Genomic DNA, 22,001 nt, shown 5'->3' with positions numbered 1-22,001 from the left:
TCTGACCATCCCCTACTCTGTCTTTGTCTCTGTCTCTCTTGGAAATAAACATTAAAAAAAAAAAAAAAAGACAACACCAAAGCTATCCTCCTGACCACATCTGTACCCATTCACTCTCTGCCTTTCCTTATTGCCAGTGAAAATACCCACGTTCCGATCTAAGGCCAACCCCTCTATGTGTCCAACAGTTCTCCTCTACTCTCACCTTCTCAAGGACACTGCCCCAATAATTCCCTGCTCCTTGCTTTATTATAATTTTTTCCTCTTCTCTTGAATGTTCTGATCAGAAATGTTGTAATTTCTTTCACTTAAACAAGTAAACAAAAATACAACTCTCTTGATCTCACCTCCCCCAATAGGCACCCAGTTTCTGTTCTCCTTTATAATAGAATTCCTTGAAATAACTCTTATACTTGTCTCATTTCTCTCTTCCCATTCTCTTTTGAATTGGACACGCTACTGAAACAGTGGGTGCTAAGGTCAACATTGACCTCCACATTGTTAATCCAATGTCAATTTTCGGTCCTCACCTTACTTGATCTGTAAACAGAATTTGACAGTTAATCACTCCCTTCTTGAAACATCCTCTTCACTCAGTTTTCAGCATATCCCAGTGTCCTTTTTGAGGTTTGTTTGCTTGTTTTTTTTTCCCTTCCTCATTTGCTGTTGCTTTTTCAGTCATCTTTGCTAGGTTCTCATAGACTTCTTAACTCACTCCTATGATATATCATATAGCCTTAGAGCATTAAATACTGTCTATAAGCTGAGGTATCCCAAAGTGATATCTGAGCCTATTCCTCTGCCATGAACTCCAAATCCAGATACCAACTTTCTATTCAATATCTTCACCTAGATGTGTAACTGATATCTGATTTTATATGACTAAATTTAAATGACTGAATTTCTGGTCATAAGACTCAAATCTGTTCTTCCCATAGACTTCTCCATCTTGCTAAATGGTGACTCTACCCTCACGAACTTGGGACAAAAGCATTTATGTTTCAGGTTTGTTTTGAAGTAGAACCTTCAATAGGAATTGGTGATGAACTGCTCATCTCTGACTCTTTTCTCTCCAAAAACATCCAGTAATCAACTCATCAGCAAATCTTATTGAAGGTTCCCAAAGCCTAAATACTTGCTATCACCCTAATCCAAATTACCATCTTACTATTTCTGTTTTATGACAGTAGCTTCTGATTTTCCTGCTTAACTTTGGGCCTCCACTGGTAGTGAATCCAGGTATTTTAGGGACTAAAAATTATAAAATTTGTGGGGACATACTAAAGAAAGTGTCTGTAAAAGCATAAATACAAAATGAGGTGTGAACGTGAATATTTAGAATTAGAGAAGGTTATCACCATAAATAACAAATTCTTAAAGCTGAAAAGTAATCACAACATCATAAAATCCAGATAAATAACAGTATTTTTGTTAATTACCTACCAGAGATACCTCTGTAATACATTTTGCCTCCTTTTTTGGCTCTGTATTCCTTGATTACTGCTTCATATAACAAAAATTTCTTATTTTCCATAAAAAGAATAGAGAGATAATTCAGTCTTTCTTCTATCATGATTAATCCAACTTTTAAAAAATATTCATAGTTGGGATACATAAATATATAATTTTACCTCCATTATCCTGTGGGCTCTGGGGAAACATTGAAGGATTTTTGAAAAAAAAGAGAGTGTAGGATTTGCATTTTACAAAAATCACTCTGGCATAAGTTTTTTTTAAAGATTGAATCAGATTTTGACCAGAGGCAGGGAGACAAGTTAGGGGAGCGTGTTAATAATATTAATAATGTAGGCTCGAAATGACCAAAGACTGTCTCTGACTGAAAATGGGATTATTGTCTTAACAGCATTCTTTAGTTTACATGGAGGTCAGTGGGGAAAAAAAAAATTCACATTAAAATTTGTAAAAAGAGAAGACAATTAAGTTAGCCTCTGCTTATTTCTTTTACACATATATCAATCTCAGAAAGGTATTGTCTCTGAAAGACAACCAAGATCTTAATAAGATGTTCAACCTCAAATGTTGAAAGTTAACTCTACTTGATGTACTAATTATCCAGCAATCAGATCTGTGCCTGAAATAGGTTAAAGTAATAAACATGTTACTGGTTGGGGTTGACTAACTTCCACACAGTAGGACAAAAATAATTATGGGTCTCTTGGCTACATATAAATCACTAAGAGGAAGGAAATGTTCCATGGCTTACATTTTTTTTTAAATCCCAAAGTACCCAACATAGCAAGGAGGAAATTACATGCCACTCAGTAAAAGATTTAATTACCTTAACACCCAGTTTATGGCCGTTTCTTTTCCAAACCCTCCAAAACGTATGTAAACCTCAGACAATAGGCAAATCCTGCAAGTGGTAACATGGTGGCCTCTGACGATAGGAATCTGTAGTACTGGGGAGCACACATATATTTATGTTTTCCCTTACTTCAGAGACACAAAGGAGATGAGGGTATGGCTAGACAAAAAGGCTCATGGCTTTGGTTTGTGAGAGGCCAAGGCCTGCCTTCACCCTGTGCCCTTCCTCATTCTGACTAGAAAAGCCAAGCTGGGCTTGATCCCTTCAGAGTGTCTCCAGCCTACAAGAATGGAGCAAGCAAATACACTCTCCTCTGCAATAGGAGGTTTCATTAGAGGGCAGGTGTTGCTCTGTGTGTGTGTAGGGGTGGGGGTGGGGTGGTGGTTAAGCCACAGGGCTACTTATCCAGTGCCATATTCTCCCATCAGCTTTCTCTGTAACAAAACGAACATTTTAATCTCCATTTGTCCAACTCCTGTGTCTTCTGCATTCAATTGGTTCTTAATTCAGAAGGGAAAAGACAGTTACTTATAACGCTGGACTCCCACCTTGAAAAATCTCCACCCCGCCCCAAAAAAAAACCCCACCCTGCAATATGTATATTTTTTGAGAGAAAGAGAGAAAGGGAAAGTAATTTATGCTAAACTGAAAGTTTCAGGAGGGCAGGGGCCATGGTATGTAGTATCTGATTCAAGGAGGAGCTTAATACAATTGCTGAATAAACATATGAATGAGGAAATGAAAGTTGAAACATTTGACCTACTGATCACACTTTTGCACTCATTATAACAAAGAGGTTATTTTTCAATGTCTTGAAACCTACTTTTGGAAAGACATTATATTAGTTCTATATGACTGTTATAACATATGGTGGCTTAAAACAACAGAAATGTGTCCTCTCACAGTGTGGGAAGCCAGAAGTCCAAGATCAAGATGTCAGCAGGACTCCACTCCTTCAGTCTCTACAGGCAAATCCATTCCTTTCCTATCCCAGCTTCTGGTAGCTGCCAGCCGTCCTGGGCCTGTGGACATATCATTCCGATCCCGCTTCTATGGTTACTCTGTGTCTCCTTTTCTATGTGTCTATAATCCCCCTCTGGTTTTCTCCTATAAAAACACTTGTGTGGCATTTAAGGCCCACTGGAATAATCTAGGATAATCTCTTTAGCCCAATATCCTTAACCTAATCACATCTCGAAAGATCCTTTTTTCTGAATAAGGGAGCATTTATAGGTTTCAGGATTTGGAATGTGGTATCTTTGAGTGGCTATGATTCAGCCTGTTACACACACCTTAAGTGGAGTTTTTCCTACATTGACTGGATAAGGACGGTGTTTCCATCAGACTACCAAGAAAAAAACCAACAGAAAACCAAATTACCTTAAAAGGAATCAAAGAAACTGATGAGTGTGAAAGCTGAGATGTGAATCTAGGGAGTTGAACTCCCATGTTCCAAGCCACTGAACTATCTGCCTTCTCCAAAGGGCAGAGTTCACTGATTCCCATAAACTGGGAAATCCAGGTAAAGTCTGTCTTCATCAAAGCTTGCATCAGAGGCTTAAACAATGTCATCAGGGCTTATTTATCTGCATCATTCAGCTTACTCTTCCACGTTGACTCTACTCTAGAATTCCTGTGCTATATTCTCTGGTACCTCCAGGCTCACATCATTCTTCCTCATTTAAGCCCAACCATTCCACCCATCACTGTGGTCAGGAGAATAAGCTCATCTCTTTGTGCCTGAATCACATGCCAAGCCTGGGGCTAGAGGGTGGGTGACAGCCCTTTCTGCACTGCACAGACTCAAAGTGGGAGGAAATGTTTCTCCAAAGTCAAACCTGAGAGCTGTTACCAGAGGTAAGGTTAAAGGATGCTGAGAAGTCAAAAGCAACAAAGGTCCACTGAAGATTTTCACTGCAAATAGGAAACTACTCCTAGGAAGCAAGGACTCTCATTTTAGTTCCTCGGGGAAGCTGGTATTACTTACTCCTACAGAGAACTTATGTACAAATGACTTAGGAAGAACACTAGCCCACTGTAAAATATTTCACTAGCCTCAGCTCTCCTCTGCTTGTATTCCTTGTCAAATGCAAAACATAGAACAAATGTACTTAATCATAAAACCTCTGCAAGTCACTACTCTACCCAAAGATTTCTGTAATTCCCTAAATTATCCTCTGGGCTAATAAAATAGTAGAAGGCAAATGGTAAAAAAAAAAAAAAAAAAAAAAAAAAAAATGCCTTTCAACTGTTTCTAAATCCTTTGTATTGCTTAATAATTTTTTATATTTAAGATACTATTACTTTATTAAAAGTTAATGAACTTTATGACTAGTTAAATGTAATAAACCATGTTCCTATAGAGCAATGAGTCTCCTATCTTAGAGTCTCCACGTTGCATCTTTCTATTTCAGAACTTACCAGGTCAGCATAAAAAAAAAAAGAAAGAAAGAAAAGTATAAGGAAGAAAGAACTGTGTTCAAGACATGTGTCACTCAAATATATAATTTGCTAATCTTAATCCTTAAATCCTTTCCTCAAGAGCATAGGCAACCAAAAGAAAATTACTGACAAGAAATGGGAAGAAACATAGCAACATAAACCAGAAAGAAACTAAGAAAAGCAGAGAAGCGGTTGCAAAGTTCTGTGTGATTATCCCAAATTTATTCCCTCATCTAGAAATTCCTCAAGTAGAGTCTGTTTTCATATGTGGAGGAAGATGCTTCAAGTTCCAAAGCTCCAAAAATCAAATTATTCTGTAATATAAAATTCAATATAATCTTCCACCTCATTTAAAAGAGCCTCTAGATTCCATGTTTCTTATATATTGTTATGGAACTTGGCCTCAAATTCTTCTAAATAATTTTGTAGGAATGAGTAAAAAAACAATTTTAATATATTTGTTGAAATCATATATATATTTAAAATCATTAAAACATAAAACAGAAGATTTTATATACATTGCTGATCAAAAAAATTGTTTGGTAACTTTTCACAACTGAGAAGAAAATAAATAAACATAGCACAAAGTCATTTTTCCTGATAGGTTTCTCCAGTGCTTTCCAGCCACATAGTTATTTTAAAGCATTATTAAAAATCATTCTGCCTTCATTTTATATTTAAAGGAAGATTTGTTTGGAGACCAAAGAATACATACACACATAAAAACACATACACACACGAACATATACACATTTACTCCTTTCCAAACTGGTTAAGGAACAATCCAATATTGACCTTAAATATATTTGCTTGACATGAATATCAGGAAAGCTCATTGAGTTTAATTAATCTGTTTTCAAATTTAAATGACTCAAAGTTAAACCTAAGTATTTTTTTGTTCCTAAATGAATACATAAATGAGTGAAAACTATATATTATATAGTAACTATAGCCTAATATTTTATATTACAAAACCAGATTTTCACATGTGACTTCTAATTATCAAGATTCATAAATTGTTGGCAGCTTGACAATACAAAATGGTTAAGCAGTACTGTAGAATATCTATATACTCAAAGAAGAAATCATTTTATATTTTTTCTGATTTTGCTCTATGAAGAAAAATATGGGCATTTATTACATGTAAACACAGAGAACATATTTACTAAAGATACTTGATATTATAATTGTTACAGTATATTTTTATTTTTTTATTTTTTTTAATATTTGTCTATTTTTGAGAGACAGAGCATGAACTGTGGAGGGGCAGAGAGGGAGACAAAGAATCTGAAGCAGGCTCCAGGCTCCGAGCTGTCAGCACAGAGCCTGATGCAGGGCTCAAACTCACGAACCGTGAGATCATGACCTGAGCCAAAGTCAGACACTTAACTGACTGAGCCACACAGGCGCCCCTATTACAGTGTATTTTTATTTTATTATTTAAAAAATTTTTTAATGTTTATTAATTTTTGAGAGAGAAAGAGAGAGCACAAGTGGGGGAGCACAGAGAGAGGGAGACACAGAATCCAAAGCAGGCTCCTGGCTCTGAGCTGTCAGCACAGAGCTCACGCGGGGCTCGAACTCACAAACCGGGAGATCATGACCCGAACTGAAGTCGACTGAGCCACCCAGGGGTCCCTATTTTACTTTTTTTAATTTTTTTAAATCTTTATTTATTTTTGAGAGAGAGAGAAAGAGACAGAGAGAGAGAGAGCATGAGAAGGGGAGGGACAGAGAGACTGGGAGACACAGAATCCGAAGCAGGCTCCAGGCTCTGAGCTGTCAACACACAGCTGGACACAGAGCTCGAACTCAAAGACCGCAAGATCATGACCTGAGCCGAAGTCAGACACTTAACCGACTGAGTCGCCCAGGTGCCCCCAGTGTATTTTTAAAGTTGATATCCTTGGATCAAATTCAAGGAATGTTTGGCCTCTTCTCATACAGATGTTTAGCTTATGGAAGATAATGCAGCTGATCTGTCAGTGCAGCATGAGCAAGGTACATGTATCACACACACAGGACTCACTTTTCTTTCTAATCTCACAAACTTTAATCAAGTTCTGGAATTAATACTGCTGATATCTTAGATCATGCTTCCATTCACACTGAAGTGAATATTAGGAGTATGTTTAAAAAATAGATGCAAGTTACAGACTTAATATATACTTTTTGAGATAAGAACTTTAAGAAGTGAATTCCAATTTTAATTCAAATATAAACTCTAAGATCAGCACTTCACAGCTGTCTGGTGGGACACATGCAAAAGCTCCCAGTAAAATGTCTCTGGCTTCAACAGAGCCTATAATAGGATTTTCAGGAGGACCACTGTCATCCTTGTGCTCTTGATAAAACTTTCACTCCTTTCCCATATCCCTCACCCCCAACACCCTTGGCCTCGTGATCACAAACCGCTAAAGAAAACAATCCCCAAAAGGAGACTACCATTTGAACATTTACCTGTCTTCTATAAAAGACCCTCTGAACTTGTCTTCTCATTCTTTGCTTTTGACCTTAATCTCCACAGACCCCCACTGTTTTATCCTTCCTTGAATTGCCTCCCCAAACTCTTCACTGTACCCTAAGAAACCCCAGATGTTTCATCAGCTGAACTGATATTCTAGCTATGTTCTATGTTTGCACTGTCTTCTTGTTCTAACCGTTATTTTCCTAAGGGCACAACTTCTTCAACAGTTCTCTCACGGGGTAACCATTATTCTCTTTCACCCTTCCCATAATCTAGGGCTAGAGATAAAGTCAGATTCTTCCTTAATCCTTACTGACACTTCCCAACTATTTCTCTTTTCTCTTAAAAAAAAGGGAGGGGGGGCGCCTGGGTGGCTCAGTCGGTTAAGCGACCGACTTTGGCTCAGGTCATGATCTCGCGGTCCGTGAGTCCAAGCCCCGTGTCGGGCTCTGTGCTGATGGCTCAGAGCCTGGAGCCTGTTTCAGATCCTGTGTCTCCCTCTCTCTCTGACCCCCTCCCCCCCCGTTCATGCTCTCTCTCTGTCTCAAAAATAAATAAGCGTTAAAAAAAATTAATTTTTTTTTAAAAAGGGGGAGTATTTTTCACAGAAAATTACCTTTCCTAGTCCATGCACTTCCACACTTTCTCAGATTATGATTAACTCACTCTTCTCCTCACTCCTCAAAACGCAATATTTCCCATCCCTTCCTCAAGTGAAGACCTTACTTCTAACTTCACTGAAATAAACAAACAAACAAACAGTACCAATCCCACCATCTAATCTACCAATGAGACTCTCTCTGTGCCCATGGCCCTGTCTTTCTTCTAGGACAATGGATGAGATTTCCTTGCTCCTGTCTAAGGCATTCCTCCTCCTTTACTGAAATACGAGTAATATATTTCACACTCTCATGATTTCTTCCCCAGCTCTTCATTTCTACTTCCTTTGCTGGGCACTTCTCTTCTTACCCTCTAAATGTCAGAAACCTCCAGGACTTAGTCCTTGGATATTTTTTCTCTACCTACATTTATTTATTTGCTGATATTATCTATGATTGTAAATTAAAATGATATCTATGCTGTTCAATGCAGTAGCCACTCACCAACTATAGTTACTGAGCATCTGAAATGTGGCTACACCAATTTCTAAAATATACACTGGATTTGGGGTATAAATGTAAAATAATGTAAAATACTAACAATTTTTATATTGACTATCGTGGCTATAATGAGTTAAATAAACCTATCATTAAAATTAATTTTATCAGTTTCTGTTTTTTTAGTTTATTTAAGAATCTCTATATCCAATGTTTGGCTTAAACTTACAACCCCAAATCAAGAGTTACATGGTTTTTCGACTGAACTATCCAGGTGCCCCTTACCTATTTCTATCTTTTCAATGTGGCCACTAGAAAGTTCTCAATCACATTTGTGGTTCATATAATATTTCTATTAGACAATATTGATCTGTATTTTAGTGACTCCAATTTTGAGCCCACACTTATACACTACCTATCTGACATTTTCATTTGTATGTATAATAGACACATTAAACATAATATCCAAACCTCAATTCTACATTTATGCCCATTGAAAACTGTAGGTCACTCTCCTGTCTCAGAAAGTGATAACTCCTATCTTCCAGTTCATTAAGTTTTAAAGCCTAAGAATTATCCTTTCTTGATAATTGACTCTTCCTTTCCCTCACATTCCATACTGTCTCTTACCAAATACTGACAACTCACCATCAAAATATTTTTTAAGAGGGTATTTTAAGGAAGTGAGCTCAAGGAACAGGAAAGAACAATGAGGAAATAAAACAAGAAAGAAAGGTAATGTAAGAAACCTTTCTGAGTTGAGCATCACTACAAGAAACTGGTTGCTTAACTGTTTAGGACCTTCTGAGAAGTTTATATAGTGTAACTAAGACCATTCTCCCCAGGGAAAGAAAGGAGGAAACATTTACCCATTGGCTCTTATCCTCCCTTCCTTGTTGCTCATGTGCCAGTGTTGAGCCCATTTTTGTTGGTGTCCCAAGCTGGGAAGGAGTCAGGGAAGCCTGGAGAAGGAAGCAGCCTCTACTGCAGTAGCTGGATAAGAAGTAAATTTAAGAATATTTCAAGTGGTGTATGAAAGGTGTTTGCCCCAACTATGGAAAGAACAGACTGTGCACATCTCTTCGTAACTCCCCTAATCAGTGATGTAACATTGGTAGCTTGAAATTGGCTACATTAAAGTATTTACACCATGGAAATTGGCAAAGACTATAAATCAGGCTTCCTCCCTCTGCCCCACCATAGCCAGTTAATAAACATTTGCTAGCACAGCACTGACTACAAGGTCCTATTTTTCAGATAGCTGTAAGCTACCCCTCTCCAGCTCCTTCCCAGAACCGTAGCCTCATAAGTTCTTTTTGTACTTCTTTGAAATTATGTCTGTGCTTCCCTCCCTTGGGCCATTGCAAATGGTTTTCTCATGACCTAGAACTCCAAGCAGGAATTACTTCTTATCCTAGTAATTATTCCTCATCTTTCATAGCTTAGCTCAATTATCATTTCCTCTGGAAAGCCTTTGCTGACCCCAGTCCAGGCACCATTCATTTGTCATATACTCTCAACTGCATGTAAGTGATTATTTAATTGATAACTGTTTCCCCAGCTAGTCTCCAAGTTCCATGAGGGAGAAAATTTCCCTTTTGTATTCCCCATACCAAGTTTTGCATATTTACTGAATATCTCAATCAAAATTTTTCAATTGACAGTTATTAGAAGCACTTTTACAGGGTTCCTGGGTGGCTCAGTCAGTTAAGTATACGACTTGGGCTCAGGTCATGATCTCACAGTTCATGGGTTCAAGCCCTGCATCAGGCTCTGTGCTAACAGCTCAGAGCCTGGAGCCTGCTTCAGATTCTATGTGTGTCTCTCTCTGTTTCTGCCCCTCCCTGGCTCATGTTCTTTCTCTCTCTCTCTTTCTCTCTCTCAAAAATAAATAAACATTAAAAAAATTTAAAAAAAAACAAAAGTTCTGTGTAACAGAAAAAAAATTTTTTTAATAAATAAATAAATAAATAAATAAACGATAAATATGTAAAAGCACTTTCACTATTCTCCCATCAATGAAATTGCAATTGTTTTAAGAGTATTGAAAAAGAGTCCTCATAGTTGAAAATATGGGAGACATGTTGGGAAAAGAACAAAAGATATTTTTTGGATAAGCATCACTTCTAGCTATAATCCACTGAGCCAAATCTCAGTCACATAGCTCCACCTAACTGTAAGCGACATGAGAAATGTATGTTAGCCAAGTGCCCAGGAAAAAAAGGATACAGTAATAAGTTTGATAAATATCTAGCCAGTCTCTGCCACAGTCAGCCCTTTTGAACATCAAATATCCATCCATTCTTATTCCCTGACAAATACACTCTTCCTCTCCCCAAAGGAGATAACCTAAAGTTCAACCAAAGTACTACATTCAGCTCAGAGTCCAGAATTTCTGGCTATTTGAAGTCTTCTTCATCAGGTCCAGGTGTGGCTCCTTCTGGCCAGTAATAATACATACAAGATATATAAAATTATTTCCACCTTCCCCCAGAAGCACACAACATCCAGCATTGGGGCAGGTATAGGATAACTTCAGTAAAAACTCCATTCGTGAAAGAGAAAAAGAAAAGTCACATAGCAATCACCAGACTAAAGAAGTTACAGAATCCTGCTGGGGAGTCACTGAGAGCCCCCCTAACCTGGAGGTGGAGAAGTTTTTTGAGTACACAATGATTCTGTCCTGGAAGTACACTCCCTTATTATTATTTTTTTGGTTCATTGTGGTCTCTGGATCTACTCTGGGAAGATTTTTCTTTGCTTGTTAGCTACACCTTGCTATTGTCCTCCCTGGGGACTATACAGCTTTTGAGGGTCACTTCCAAATAAAGCCAGGTTATTTTACTTTTGAACATTTTATTAAATCAAAGTTCATGGTTTCTTTGGCAATAACATTCTCTAAAATATTTGTTAGATTTTTTAATTCATTTTTTTCTAATTAATTCTTCATGCCAAAAACCACATTCAAAGTTCTTTTTTTTTTTAAGTGTAGCTTTAAAATCTCTTTTGTATCTTCATTTATTTATCCCTTGCTTTAGTCTTTCAACTTAGTGTTAAGTGCCTGGAGGGGATCTGAGAATATGGGCTGGGTTAAGAAGGACACACCCTTAATCTGATTTTTGCTGCAATGATAGGTCTTAGACATTTGCTCAAAACCAAGGATTCTAATACCTAGTACCACTCTATGCCCTTTCGTTTCTGCTTGCAAACCAGCCAATACTTTTGATAGTTCATCTCTTTTATAGAATAACTTCCCACAGGCAGCCAAAACCACCAACATATTCAATAATGCTATTTCCCAACTTCATCACCTAGAACAAAGCTCAGTAGGTACATGGTTTAGATTCCAACTTATTGCTGGTGGCAGTTTTACTATTACGTAAGATGTATCTCCAACACTTTAATTTCCTGCATCCGTTCCCATGCTGCCACTTAGTACAAACTATGCCAGTGAATCCCACAGCTCTTCCCCTGTGTCTTATGTTCCACCTACTGCTGACCAAATCTAGAAACTCTACTTCTTAAATGTCTCTAAAATCTCTTCCCTCAGTTTTGTTCTCAGTGCCACTACCTTAATTCAAGTCATCCTTTCTCATATGAATTAGTCCCCTCATCGATGGACCCTGTGCCTCCAAAATTCAACACACCTCATCTCTGCAACCAGGAATGCTCTAAAAATGCAAATGTGATCACTGCCAACTTTTCACTACAACATCTGAAAAGCAGGGAACCTGGGTGGCTCAGTCCATTAAGTATCTGACTCCTGGTTTCGGCTTATGTCATGGTCTCATGATTTCATGGGTTCTAAGCTGGCAGCATTGAGTCTGCTTGAGATTCTCTCTCTCTCTCCCTCTCTCTCCATCTCCCCCACTCACGCTGTTTCTGTATCTCTTAAAATAAATAAATAAACCTAAAAATAAAAAAAACCATCTAAATGGTTCCCATTACTTTTAGGCTAAAATTCAAAGTTCTCCAAAATCTAGTCTCATCTCTGATTACTCCTCAATCTTCATTTCAGTCATATAAAATCATTTCAGCTCCTGCAAAGACACTACAATCACTTTCTCAGATATCCATTATCATGTAGAGGTTAGACCATCTGAGTCTAGTTAGAGTTCTATAGAACTTTTCGTCTTTCATTATTTTTTTAATACAATTTATTGTCAAATTGTTTTCCATAGAACACCCAGTGCTCATCCCAACAAGTGCCCCCTCAATGCCCATCACCCACTTTCCCCTCCCCCCCACCCCCCATCAACCCTCAGTTTATTCTCTGTATTTAAGAGTCTCTTATGGTTTGCCTTGAGTAGATGTTTAATCACCCTTCAAAATTTACCAAAGACTTTAAATCTCCTGGGAATCCATCCTTAATTATTAAATCTGAAGAAGGTATCGCCTTCCTATTGATTTCAAAGCAGTAAAGCTTATTTTTATTACAATATGGGTCACACTATATTGTAACTATCTATTTATCGTTCTTTATCCAACCACATACAAATTACATATATCAAGTTTGAATTTCTTCAGGGTAAGTAGCATATCTTTTGTCTCTATACATTTCACATATAAGTAAATCTTGGCTGAACAAATGCATGAACCTCACAATTACATCATGGCAGTTAACCCCCAACGTCAATCTTCAATCTTCACCTGTCTCTCTCTTATTTGCCAGATCTCCAATTCCAACTTCCTAATGGTTATCTTCATATTCATGTCTACTTATCAGGTCTAAAACTCAATTCACTATCTTTCCCATTCCTTTCTCCATCTGCCTAAGTTCCACTTGTCTTTCTCCATTCCGATCTCAATGTAATAATGCCTACCTACCCAGCATTCCAGTCTAGAAACCTCAATGTCTTTCTTTAGGAATTCTTTGCTCAAATGAATTGGTGATGGCCAAGTTAAAAAGAGCAAACGGAGTTCTTTTCTACAGCATTTCACAGAGCTCTCAATATATTAATGCTCAACATGAATCTCCAAGTAGTAAATGCATTAAAACTTATCTAACTAGAGATCCCTTTTGTTGAGGTGAATGCCTCAGAACTAGTGTTCTGAAGACTCTACTTTGAGAAATGCTACTGTAAATCCCTCCTCCACACTTACTTGATGCTGACTACTGCCCTCACTTAGGCCCCTGCCATCTCTTACATGGATCATCTCTTTCCCATGCAACCTCCTCACTTATCTCTCTGGCACCATTCTCTGCACAGCCTCTACTGACAGTTTTATTTTTCTATCAGAAGAATATGGTCATATCTTACCCTTTCCCCACTTTTCTCTTGAAATGACCAGTGGCTTTCCATTACACACAGGTTCAAATCCTAGGCCTGCTATTATATTTTCTTCTAAATCTAGCCTCACCCGTCTTCCTAACCTCATTTCTTATCACGTATCTCCTTTCCCAAACGTATCACATTCTTTCTTCCTTCAGAGCTTTAATATTTTTCTCCCATGGCTCAAAATGGCCTCTTCTGTTCCCACACTACATTTAACAAATTTCTCCTTAAAACCCCTTTCTAATGAGCTCTCTTCTGAGAAAATTTCCTTCTGGCACTTGGTTGGTTACTCCACAATGTTCCCGTAATGCTTTGCACTTACCTCTAGTGTAGCAATTGTCACACTGGATAATAAGAAATTACTCAGACACTCATCCCCACCATTACTCTATGAGCCTTTTAACCTTTATTTCTCCAGCTCCTAACATAGGAAAGTATCCACATTGAATGAATAACATAAGAAGCAATAACAAAAGAGGAAAAATGGAGATGAAGTTACAAAGGCTTAAACAGAAATGTGTTTTAAGAAGTCATTTTGTCTAGAGATGCCTGGGTGGCTCAGTTGGTTTCATGATCTCATAGTTTATGAGTTCAGCCCCTCTATGCTGACAGCACTGTCTGGAGCCTGCTTCAGATTCTGTCTCCCTCTCTCTCTGCCCCTCCCCCACTCATGCACGCATATGCTCTCTCTCTCTCAAAAATAAACATTAAAAAAAATTTTTTTAATAAACGTCATTTTTTCTAGCCATTAGTCTCAGGAAAACAATATCACTTTGCTTAAATAGACTTCCAAGTTCCATCTTACCAAGTTCCTGATAGAAAATAAACCTCTACTATATAATTTTTCTTAAGGAAAATTCTACAATTCCTAAAAATCCTTTTGGGGTTTTGGGGGAACACACTCACAGCTTGCCTATACTATCTACCCTGCTCAACAACAGAATTCAAAGCCATAAACCTCTCACTGCTTTAGTAATGGTGAACTACAATGGTCTGAGAATTTGTATCAGAAGAAATATTATCCTGTCGGAAGACGTGGCTAACCAATTTTGTCCTAATAAATTCCTCTTTCCCATTAGCATACTCTCTTCTCAATTTCTGGTAGTCCCCAGAGCTTAGTAACCCTTTTAATCATGGCTCCCTACCTCCCATGGCTAAGACTTAAAGTATGGGCTTTTGTTTCAACAAGGAAATTCCATTAAAAGCACACCAGAAGCAAACAGTTTTGCCTGTTGGTTTGCTGAAATTCTCTGCTCCACCAAAAACTTACCTTTCACAATTAGATCCATCGAGTCCTTGAATTTTTCCTTTACACTAAACATGCATGGCTCCTTAAAAGAAGTTTGTTGAGGGGTCTCCTCAAAATGTTCCCTTTTGAACAGGTGTTTGGGAAAACAAATCTTTTTGTGTGCCGTCCAAAGTTCTTGGACCCCATCAAGTGTTTCCTTTTTTTTAATCTCCAAAGGTATGAATTTTACAGATTTTGGTTTTTGATGTTTATTTCTAAAAACATTTATAGAAGTACTTTGAACTTTATTCTGTGAGTAAAACAAAAATAAATTTAATAAAACTCAATTTTACTATTAATAGTATAATACAAAAATTATATAATACATTTTATAATAAAATAATATCCACTCATTGCATTTTACAAAATACCTTTACTATATAAGACATTTATTATAAAGCACATGACAGTAATCAGATAAAGCAGATGTTATCCTTTATAGTTCTTCAAAAGCCCTTAACAAGAATGAGGGTTAGTTTTCACTTCCAAAAAAAAAAAAATGTAAATTCTAAAATAGTAATTTTCTCCTCACATGTGATATTTTCAAATGCAGTTTTAAAGTCCACTTTACAATAGAAGTTTTCAAATACTAGACATATTAAGAGTTTAATATTTTTCAAGCATCTTTGAAGAATTTTCAAATGTTCATAAAATGCTAACACTCCCAAACTTCTTGGTTGAACCAGAACTTACAGTTCTTATTGGAAGTAAGTTCTCAAGAAAGCATATTAATAATCAGATATATATTTCAGATCCTTTCAATCACTTAATTCCTTCTTACTTTTGACTACCTTGAACAATAGAAATACAGTCCCAGGTCTCCAACAGGTAATTATCCAAACAATTATAACTGTTCTGGTCATTATCTTGGCCCATAGACAGAGTTATGGCTCTCTGCCCTCATCACTCCCCTCCAGAAAAAAAGATTTATACAAATTCAAATTGGTGCCAACTCAAGATGCCAATAAAAAGATTTTAATAAGATAGTACTATGTTTTGCCAAGCAACCCAAGATAGAAGAGTATGCTCTTAGGATTGGATAAAATTCTTTAGAAAGGTCAAGTTTCTAAAATACATCTATCTAACTCTTTAGTTTTCAACCTATGTTTCTACTAGTGAAATCAATATAACTTGAAATCATTTTTAATTGGTTAGAGAAAAAAATTAGTTAAGCAATGTTAACAAGGTTGATTACAAAATTAAAACCACTTATGACCAGTTTCAGCCTAGAGGACCATTCAAAAGAAACCTAGGTAAAATTATATCCCCCTCACCTACAAGCATTTAAAAATATTTAAAGTCCTTATCTAAAATTCAGTTTTTAAAAAAAGCATTCAAGGGGCACCTGGGTGACTTAGTTAAGCATCCAACTTCTGCTCTGGTCATGGCCTCACAGTTTATGGGTTCGAGCCCTGTGTTGCGCTCTGTGCTGACAGCTCAGAGCCTGAAGCCTGCTTCGGATTCTGTGTCTCCCTCTCTCTCTGCTTCTCCCCCTTCCTCCCCCTTCTTCTCTCTCAAAAATTAATAAACATTAAAAATATATAAGTATTCAAAAAGCAGTAGTATGATGTGGCACACAGTAAGCCATCCTAAGATCCCCTTCCCTCACCTGTCTCCCCAAAGACCCATTTCTCGCAATAGCTGCTGCTCCCCTACAATTTCTCATCTCGTCTGCAGATGCTATCCTCTAAAATTTCAACCTGCGCTGATTCCTGTCTTATTGCTGACCGATTCCCTCACACTCCCACCTTCCAAATCTATGCCATTCAGCAAATATTCATTGAACCAACCACAAAGCTTGTTGCTGGAGATGCAACATTCACAAAAGAGTCACGGCCCTCAACGGATGGTCAGACTGGTAAAGGGCTCTAATGCAAAGTGATATGAAAGGAGATTCAGGGGAGAATGTCATTCTGGGGGTATGGGAAAGACACATCTCACAGTATATTTTCTAGTTTAGCTTTATCTAATAGTGTTTAAAGAGGGATATTTATTTGAGATAGTTAATTCAAATATTTGTTATAATTCATTAAAACATTAAAAATTGGATTAAATTTGCAAATTAAATATATATATATAATCAAATAATCTGTATATTTATAAAATCTTATTTTTAAATGCAACCTAAAATCAATTTTTATATCTAGTGAAGATTTCATTTTCTCTTCTATTCAGAATCTATTAGGGTTCATGCAACCATTTGGAACAATCAGTGTAGTATACAAAAATAGTTATTAGTTTTCTGAAAAATAAGTTAGATAAATGGAAAGCATTAACCTCATTTACTTTCTCATAATGTTGGGCAATGAGAGTTTTTGCTTCTTGAAAAAAATCTTGCTTGGCGATCTCTAATATGGGACCTAAAACAGAAACACAAAATGTTTTGGTTTGTTTTTTTAATGTAGTTAATGTACTTTCTTGATCACAAATGGCAAAACTATGAGATTAAAATTTGGGCAGTGATGAATCTTGCAGGATATTATAAAAGGTAAGTGTTACAAGTGGATGTTGTAAGTGAATGCAAAAGAAGTTCACGGAATGATCCTTCAACGTAATATTTTACTTTAAAAAAACATCAGCTTACAATGATGAGAGTGGTAAGGTAGATATCCTCATTTACTTAAGTCCAGGGAAACCAAACAAAACACACAAAATCTAAATCTCCTTCAGCTCTTCAAGTTCTTTAAATGTTACTATATAGAAGACATAATATGTTTTGGGCACAGAAATTACTAACGAATCTAAACGTATTTTGTATACCTGATGACTAATTCATATGTCTGTACATTTCTTCAAGAATATTTACCTTATATCTAGATGTTAAAATTATAACTACAAAATAAACTCAATAGGTTTACTGAGTAGGAATAGCAATGAAATAAAAAAATACACAACTACAAATGAGTAAATAATAACTCTTATTTATATTCTCCTAAGATTCTCATTCTTTTTATCCAGAGCTACATATAGAATTCTACAGCATGTACATAGACTACATTATTCTCAGTCTTGTCTAAAATTTCCTCCTTAGAGGAAAGGAGGATCAAGATTTTTCTCTCTTTTCAGCCATTCAAATTTTAAGCAATTAGAAACTTCATCTTCACAAAAATCAAAACCTTAATAAGATACTGTCTTACTTCATGTGGGCTGCTATAACAAAATGCCATAGGCCAGGTGACTTACAAGCAATAGACATTTATTTCTCACAATTCTGGAGGCTGGGAGTACTAGAGCAGGGTGTCAGCATGGTCAGGTGAGGGTATCCTTACATGGTAGAAAGGACTAGGGAGCTCTTTGGGGCCTCTTCTATAAAAGCACTAATCCCATTAAACCCTTTGATGAGGATCCCACCGTCATGACCTAATCCCCTTCTAATACCATCACCTTTGGGGGTTGGATTTCAACATTCCAATTTCTAGGGGTAGGGGTGGGGGGGCAACATTCAGATCATAGCCACCACATACCCACCAGAATGGCTAAAATTGAAAACACTCATAACAGCCAATATTGGCGAGTCTGCAGAGCACTGGTAGGAATGTAAGATCATCAGTTTGGAAAAGATACGGCAATTTCTTATAAAACTTAATATACATCTATCCTATGACCTAGCAATCCCACCCCTAGGTATTTATCAAAGAGAATGAAGCATATATTTACAAAGGAGTTGTACCAGAATGCTCATAGAAGCTTTATTCATAATAGTTCTAAACTGGAAACAGCCCAGATGTGTATCAACAAGAGAACAGCAAACAAACTGTAGTATATTCACACAATAAAATACCACTAAGCAACAAAAAAGATTCAAACTACTGGCACACACAACAACATGAATGAACTTCAAAAACATTATGCAAAGTAAGCATCCTTACAGACACACACAATATAATACTTTATCGTTCCACTTCTATGAAGTTCTAGTGCAAACACAGCTAACATATGGGAGAAAAAAAAAAGAACAGTGATTTTTCTGGTGGGAGATGGCATGAATTGACTGAAAAGGAACATGAAGGAAATTTCTAGAGTAATGGTAAGCATTCTATATTTTGATACAGAGTGGATCACACAGGCATATGTAATTAACTCAGTGAATATATGTCTAAGATGTTGGCATTTTGTTGTTGTACATTTTATACTAATAGAATAAAAATATAAACAAGTAATGAAGTCTGACTATGATATGCATGTTGATGCATGGATATGAAATAAATTGAATACAGTAAAATATTCATGGTAAGAACTGGGTGGTAGGTCTATGGGTGTTAATTTAAAATTCTTTCAAGCTTTCTATATGTTTGAAATTTTCATAACAAAATATTGGAGACAAGTTCTCTCTTCATTCCTTCACGAAACCTCCCCTTGCTTTTCCCCATGTAGACTCATGGGCCACAGGTAGCTGTTCCTTTGGGGCAATGCCATCCCAAGGATTGAAGCCTGGGAGAAGACCTTAGCAATAAAGGAGAGAGACAACTGGACTCTAGCACCCCCTTAAAAATGTTGGGTTAGAAGAAAAAGCATTTACTAAGTTGTCCCATCAATGGGCATTAGAATTATTTCTGTGCAGTCATTCTAGAAAAAATATCTTTTCTTGCTCTCAGGCTTCTTCCTTCCTTCCATTCATACCTATACCATGGAAAGTGGTGTATGTAAGTCATGTCAAACTCAAATATCCCTGTCCACCACACACTTGCCACTGTGTCTCCCCACATTCAGAGCTATTTACATATTTCTAAGGATAATGATTGGTGGGTTTTTTTAATTCTTTCCAATAAAAAAAAAATTGTCAAGACTTCACGCATGTGCTTTTGGAAAAGTATACATATTCTTTGTACAGATCAGAGCACAAAGTCACATGTGAATCATAAAATATTTCATTATAAATATCATCACTCAAACCATAAGATGCACTGTCCTCACATGGAAGAGACAGGAGTTCAGGGATTAAAACTGTCTGTCAAGTTTGAACTAAAATCCAAATCCACTTTGAGGGGTCTTCTAACCAGACCATGTACTTCCCAGAGGAAAGGCAGTAACATATTCTGAGGGGTGACTCCACAACTTATCGTCTTTATCTTCCTCTCATGATGATCTTTCCTCCTTCAAATCCATCCTTCTGACTAATGGAATCTCCCTTATAATTACAGCACCTCCATGTGTCATACATATGACAAACAATATAACTTATTCATAGATGAGATGGTTAAGTCACTGAGTTTTGGTGAAACTATTTTGTCTTCATTCCAAACAAGACCTTGAAGATGATCTAATCTTCATGTATAGGCAAAGCTCTGACACGCCGAGGGCCCAAATGCCTACTGAAGTCAGCTGAGCTGGAAGCCTACACAGGAGCCGTTCTTGTGAGTTGCTTTCTGCTTTTTCCTACACATCTGCTTCTTTTGCTGAAGCCATGCACTCCTTTTGAGTACTGAAGACTCCAATGAGGTTTGCCTGTTCACTCTAGTAAAATATTTGCATTTCATTGCCACTTTCGGCTATGGACAAAAGATATGTATTGCCCCAAAATTCATATGTTGAAACCTAATGCCTGATAGATGGTATTAGGAGGTGGGGCTTTTGAGAAGTGATTCGGTCATGAAGGTGAAGCCCTCATGATTGAGATTAGTGCCCTTATGAAGAAGCCTCCAGAGAGGTACGTAGTCCCTTCCATCCTGTGAACATACAGTGAGAAGACATCCATCAGTGAGGAAGCAGGCCTCACCAGACATCAAATCTGCTGCCACCGTTATCTCGGACTTCCCAGTCTCCAGAACTGTGAGAAGTAAATTTCTGTTGCTTATAAGCCACTCAGAATATGATACTTTGTTACAGCAGCCTGAATAGACCAAGACACTTTCATTTCAAGCTGTCAATCCTGAGTCCTTATTGTAATTTAATGTCCTGATAAAGCTGTTCTGATTTTCCCCCTCATAACTATAAATCGGCCTTAGACAGAGGAGATAAATTCCCAAGTCAGCATTGTACTCCTAGCTGGGCTTTTTGATGACTGGTGTGTCTGATTCTCACCAAGAGCCACCTGTCACCTCTGAACTGTGGAGGAGTTAGTATACACCCTGGCAACCCTAATGGCCTTCCTGGAGCCAGCAAGTAAATTCTGACTCATTGAGGGACTTGCCACAGTGAACTCATACAGTGAAGCCATGAAGTCCTTGAACACAACAAGGCCTGGGATTGTTCTTAAAAGGGCAGAGAAAGGCAGCCACCATCAAAAGAGCGCAACTTCTCACAGACCCTAAAACGACTCCAACTGAAGACATGTAGATACACTGACTCCAGGTCAGCAATCCCGAGCCCTCACTGGCATTTAAGATGCTGAGGCAGTTGTTCTGATTTCCTCTGGTAACTAAAAATTAGCCTTTGAACCAAAAAGTTAAATTCGTAAAGTAGAACAAGAGAATTCATATCTCAGGCCCTTAGAAAAGGCAAAGCTCTAGTGTGTGTTCCTTAACTTTATAATTTCTAAGAATCTTTATATATTCAACAAATGAGTCTAAAATTATGAGAAATTAAGCAATTTTGATGTTAAGAATCCATCCAGTTAATAATCTTTGAAGCTTCTGTTTCTCTGTTCATAATAGGGTAAGTACACAAGCATGCAGCTTTTATACATTCAAGTGTGCATTAGAACTTCAATTATTAAAAGGAAGCTGTCAAGGTCTGCTCCTTCTCTTAAAAAAATCTATAATTAAAGCTTTGTTTACTTGCAGATACACATCCATAGCATATAGAATGACTTTTAAGAGCTCTCATTCCTGAGTCACACTGTTTTGGTCTTGAATTACAATTTGCTCATGAACCTTATTTTATTGTCTTAAGCCTTCATTTTCTCATTTGTAAAATGAGAACAATAATAAGAATATATCTTGCACAGAGTTTTGAGGATTCAATTGCACTTGGTTACAAAGCACTTAGCACAGAGGCTGGCACATAACAAGCTTTCAATCAATGTGAGCAATTATTACTGTAGTTACTGTGGTATTACTCTCATTGAGCTAAACTTTTCTCCAACCATGTTTATATAATTAATTTCATCAGTCAGTTCTCATTTCTTCAGTAGCACAAAGATAAATTTCAACTTTCTAAATTAGTT

At 37.1% G+C, this 22,001-nt stretch overlaps 1 protein-coding gene across 23 annotated transcripts in view; it reads right to left on the bottom strand.

Annotated features, from left to right (window-relative positions):
* The window catches only part of IQCM (IQ motif containing M), a 644,218-nt gene that overhangs the window by 543,427 nt on the left and 78,790 nt on the right, over positions 1–22,001 (bottom strand). For 22 of the 23 annotated variants that reach the window (XR_006216738.1, XR_006216737.1, XR_006216740.1 and 19 more), the window contains 2 exons: positions 17,174–17,256; positions 14,879–15,146 (listed from right to left, as the gene is read on the bottom strand). Coding sequence is in view for 19 of the 23 variants with exons in the window: in XM_042983796.1 (XP_042839730.1) it covers positions 14,879–15,146; positions 17,174–17,256 (351 nt within the window). In the remaining 4 variants the exon portion in view is untranslated. The remainder of the gene's footprint in view (positions 1–14,878; positions 15,147–17,173; positions 17,257–22,001) is intronic. The other variant, XM_042983797.1, reaches the window with a different exon arrangement.

Source organism: Panthera tigris, chromosome B1 (genome assembly GCF_018350195.1).
Source record: "Panthera tigris isolate Pti1 chromosome B1, P.tigris_Pti1_mat1.1, whole genome shotgun sequence".
In the NCBI taxonomy this organism is placed as follows: Eukaryota; Metazoa; Chordata; class Mammalia; order Carnivora; family Felidae; genus Panthera; species Panthera tigris.
Note: the sequence above shows the minus strand (reverse complement) of the source record. Positions and strands in the feature narration are given on the sequence as shown.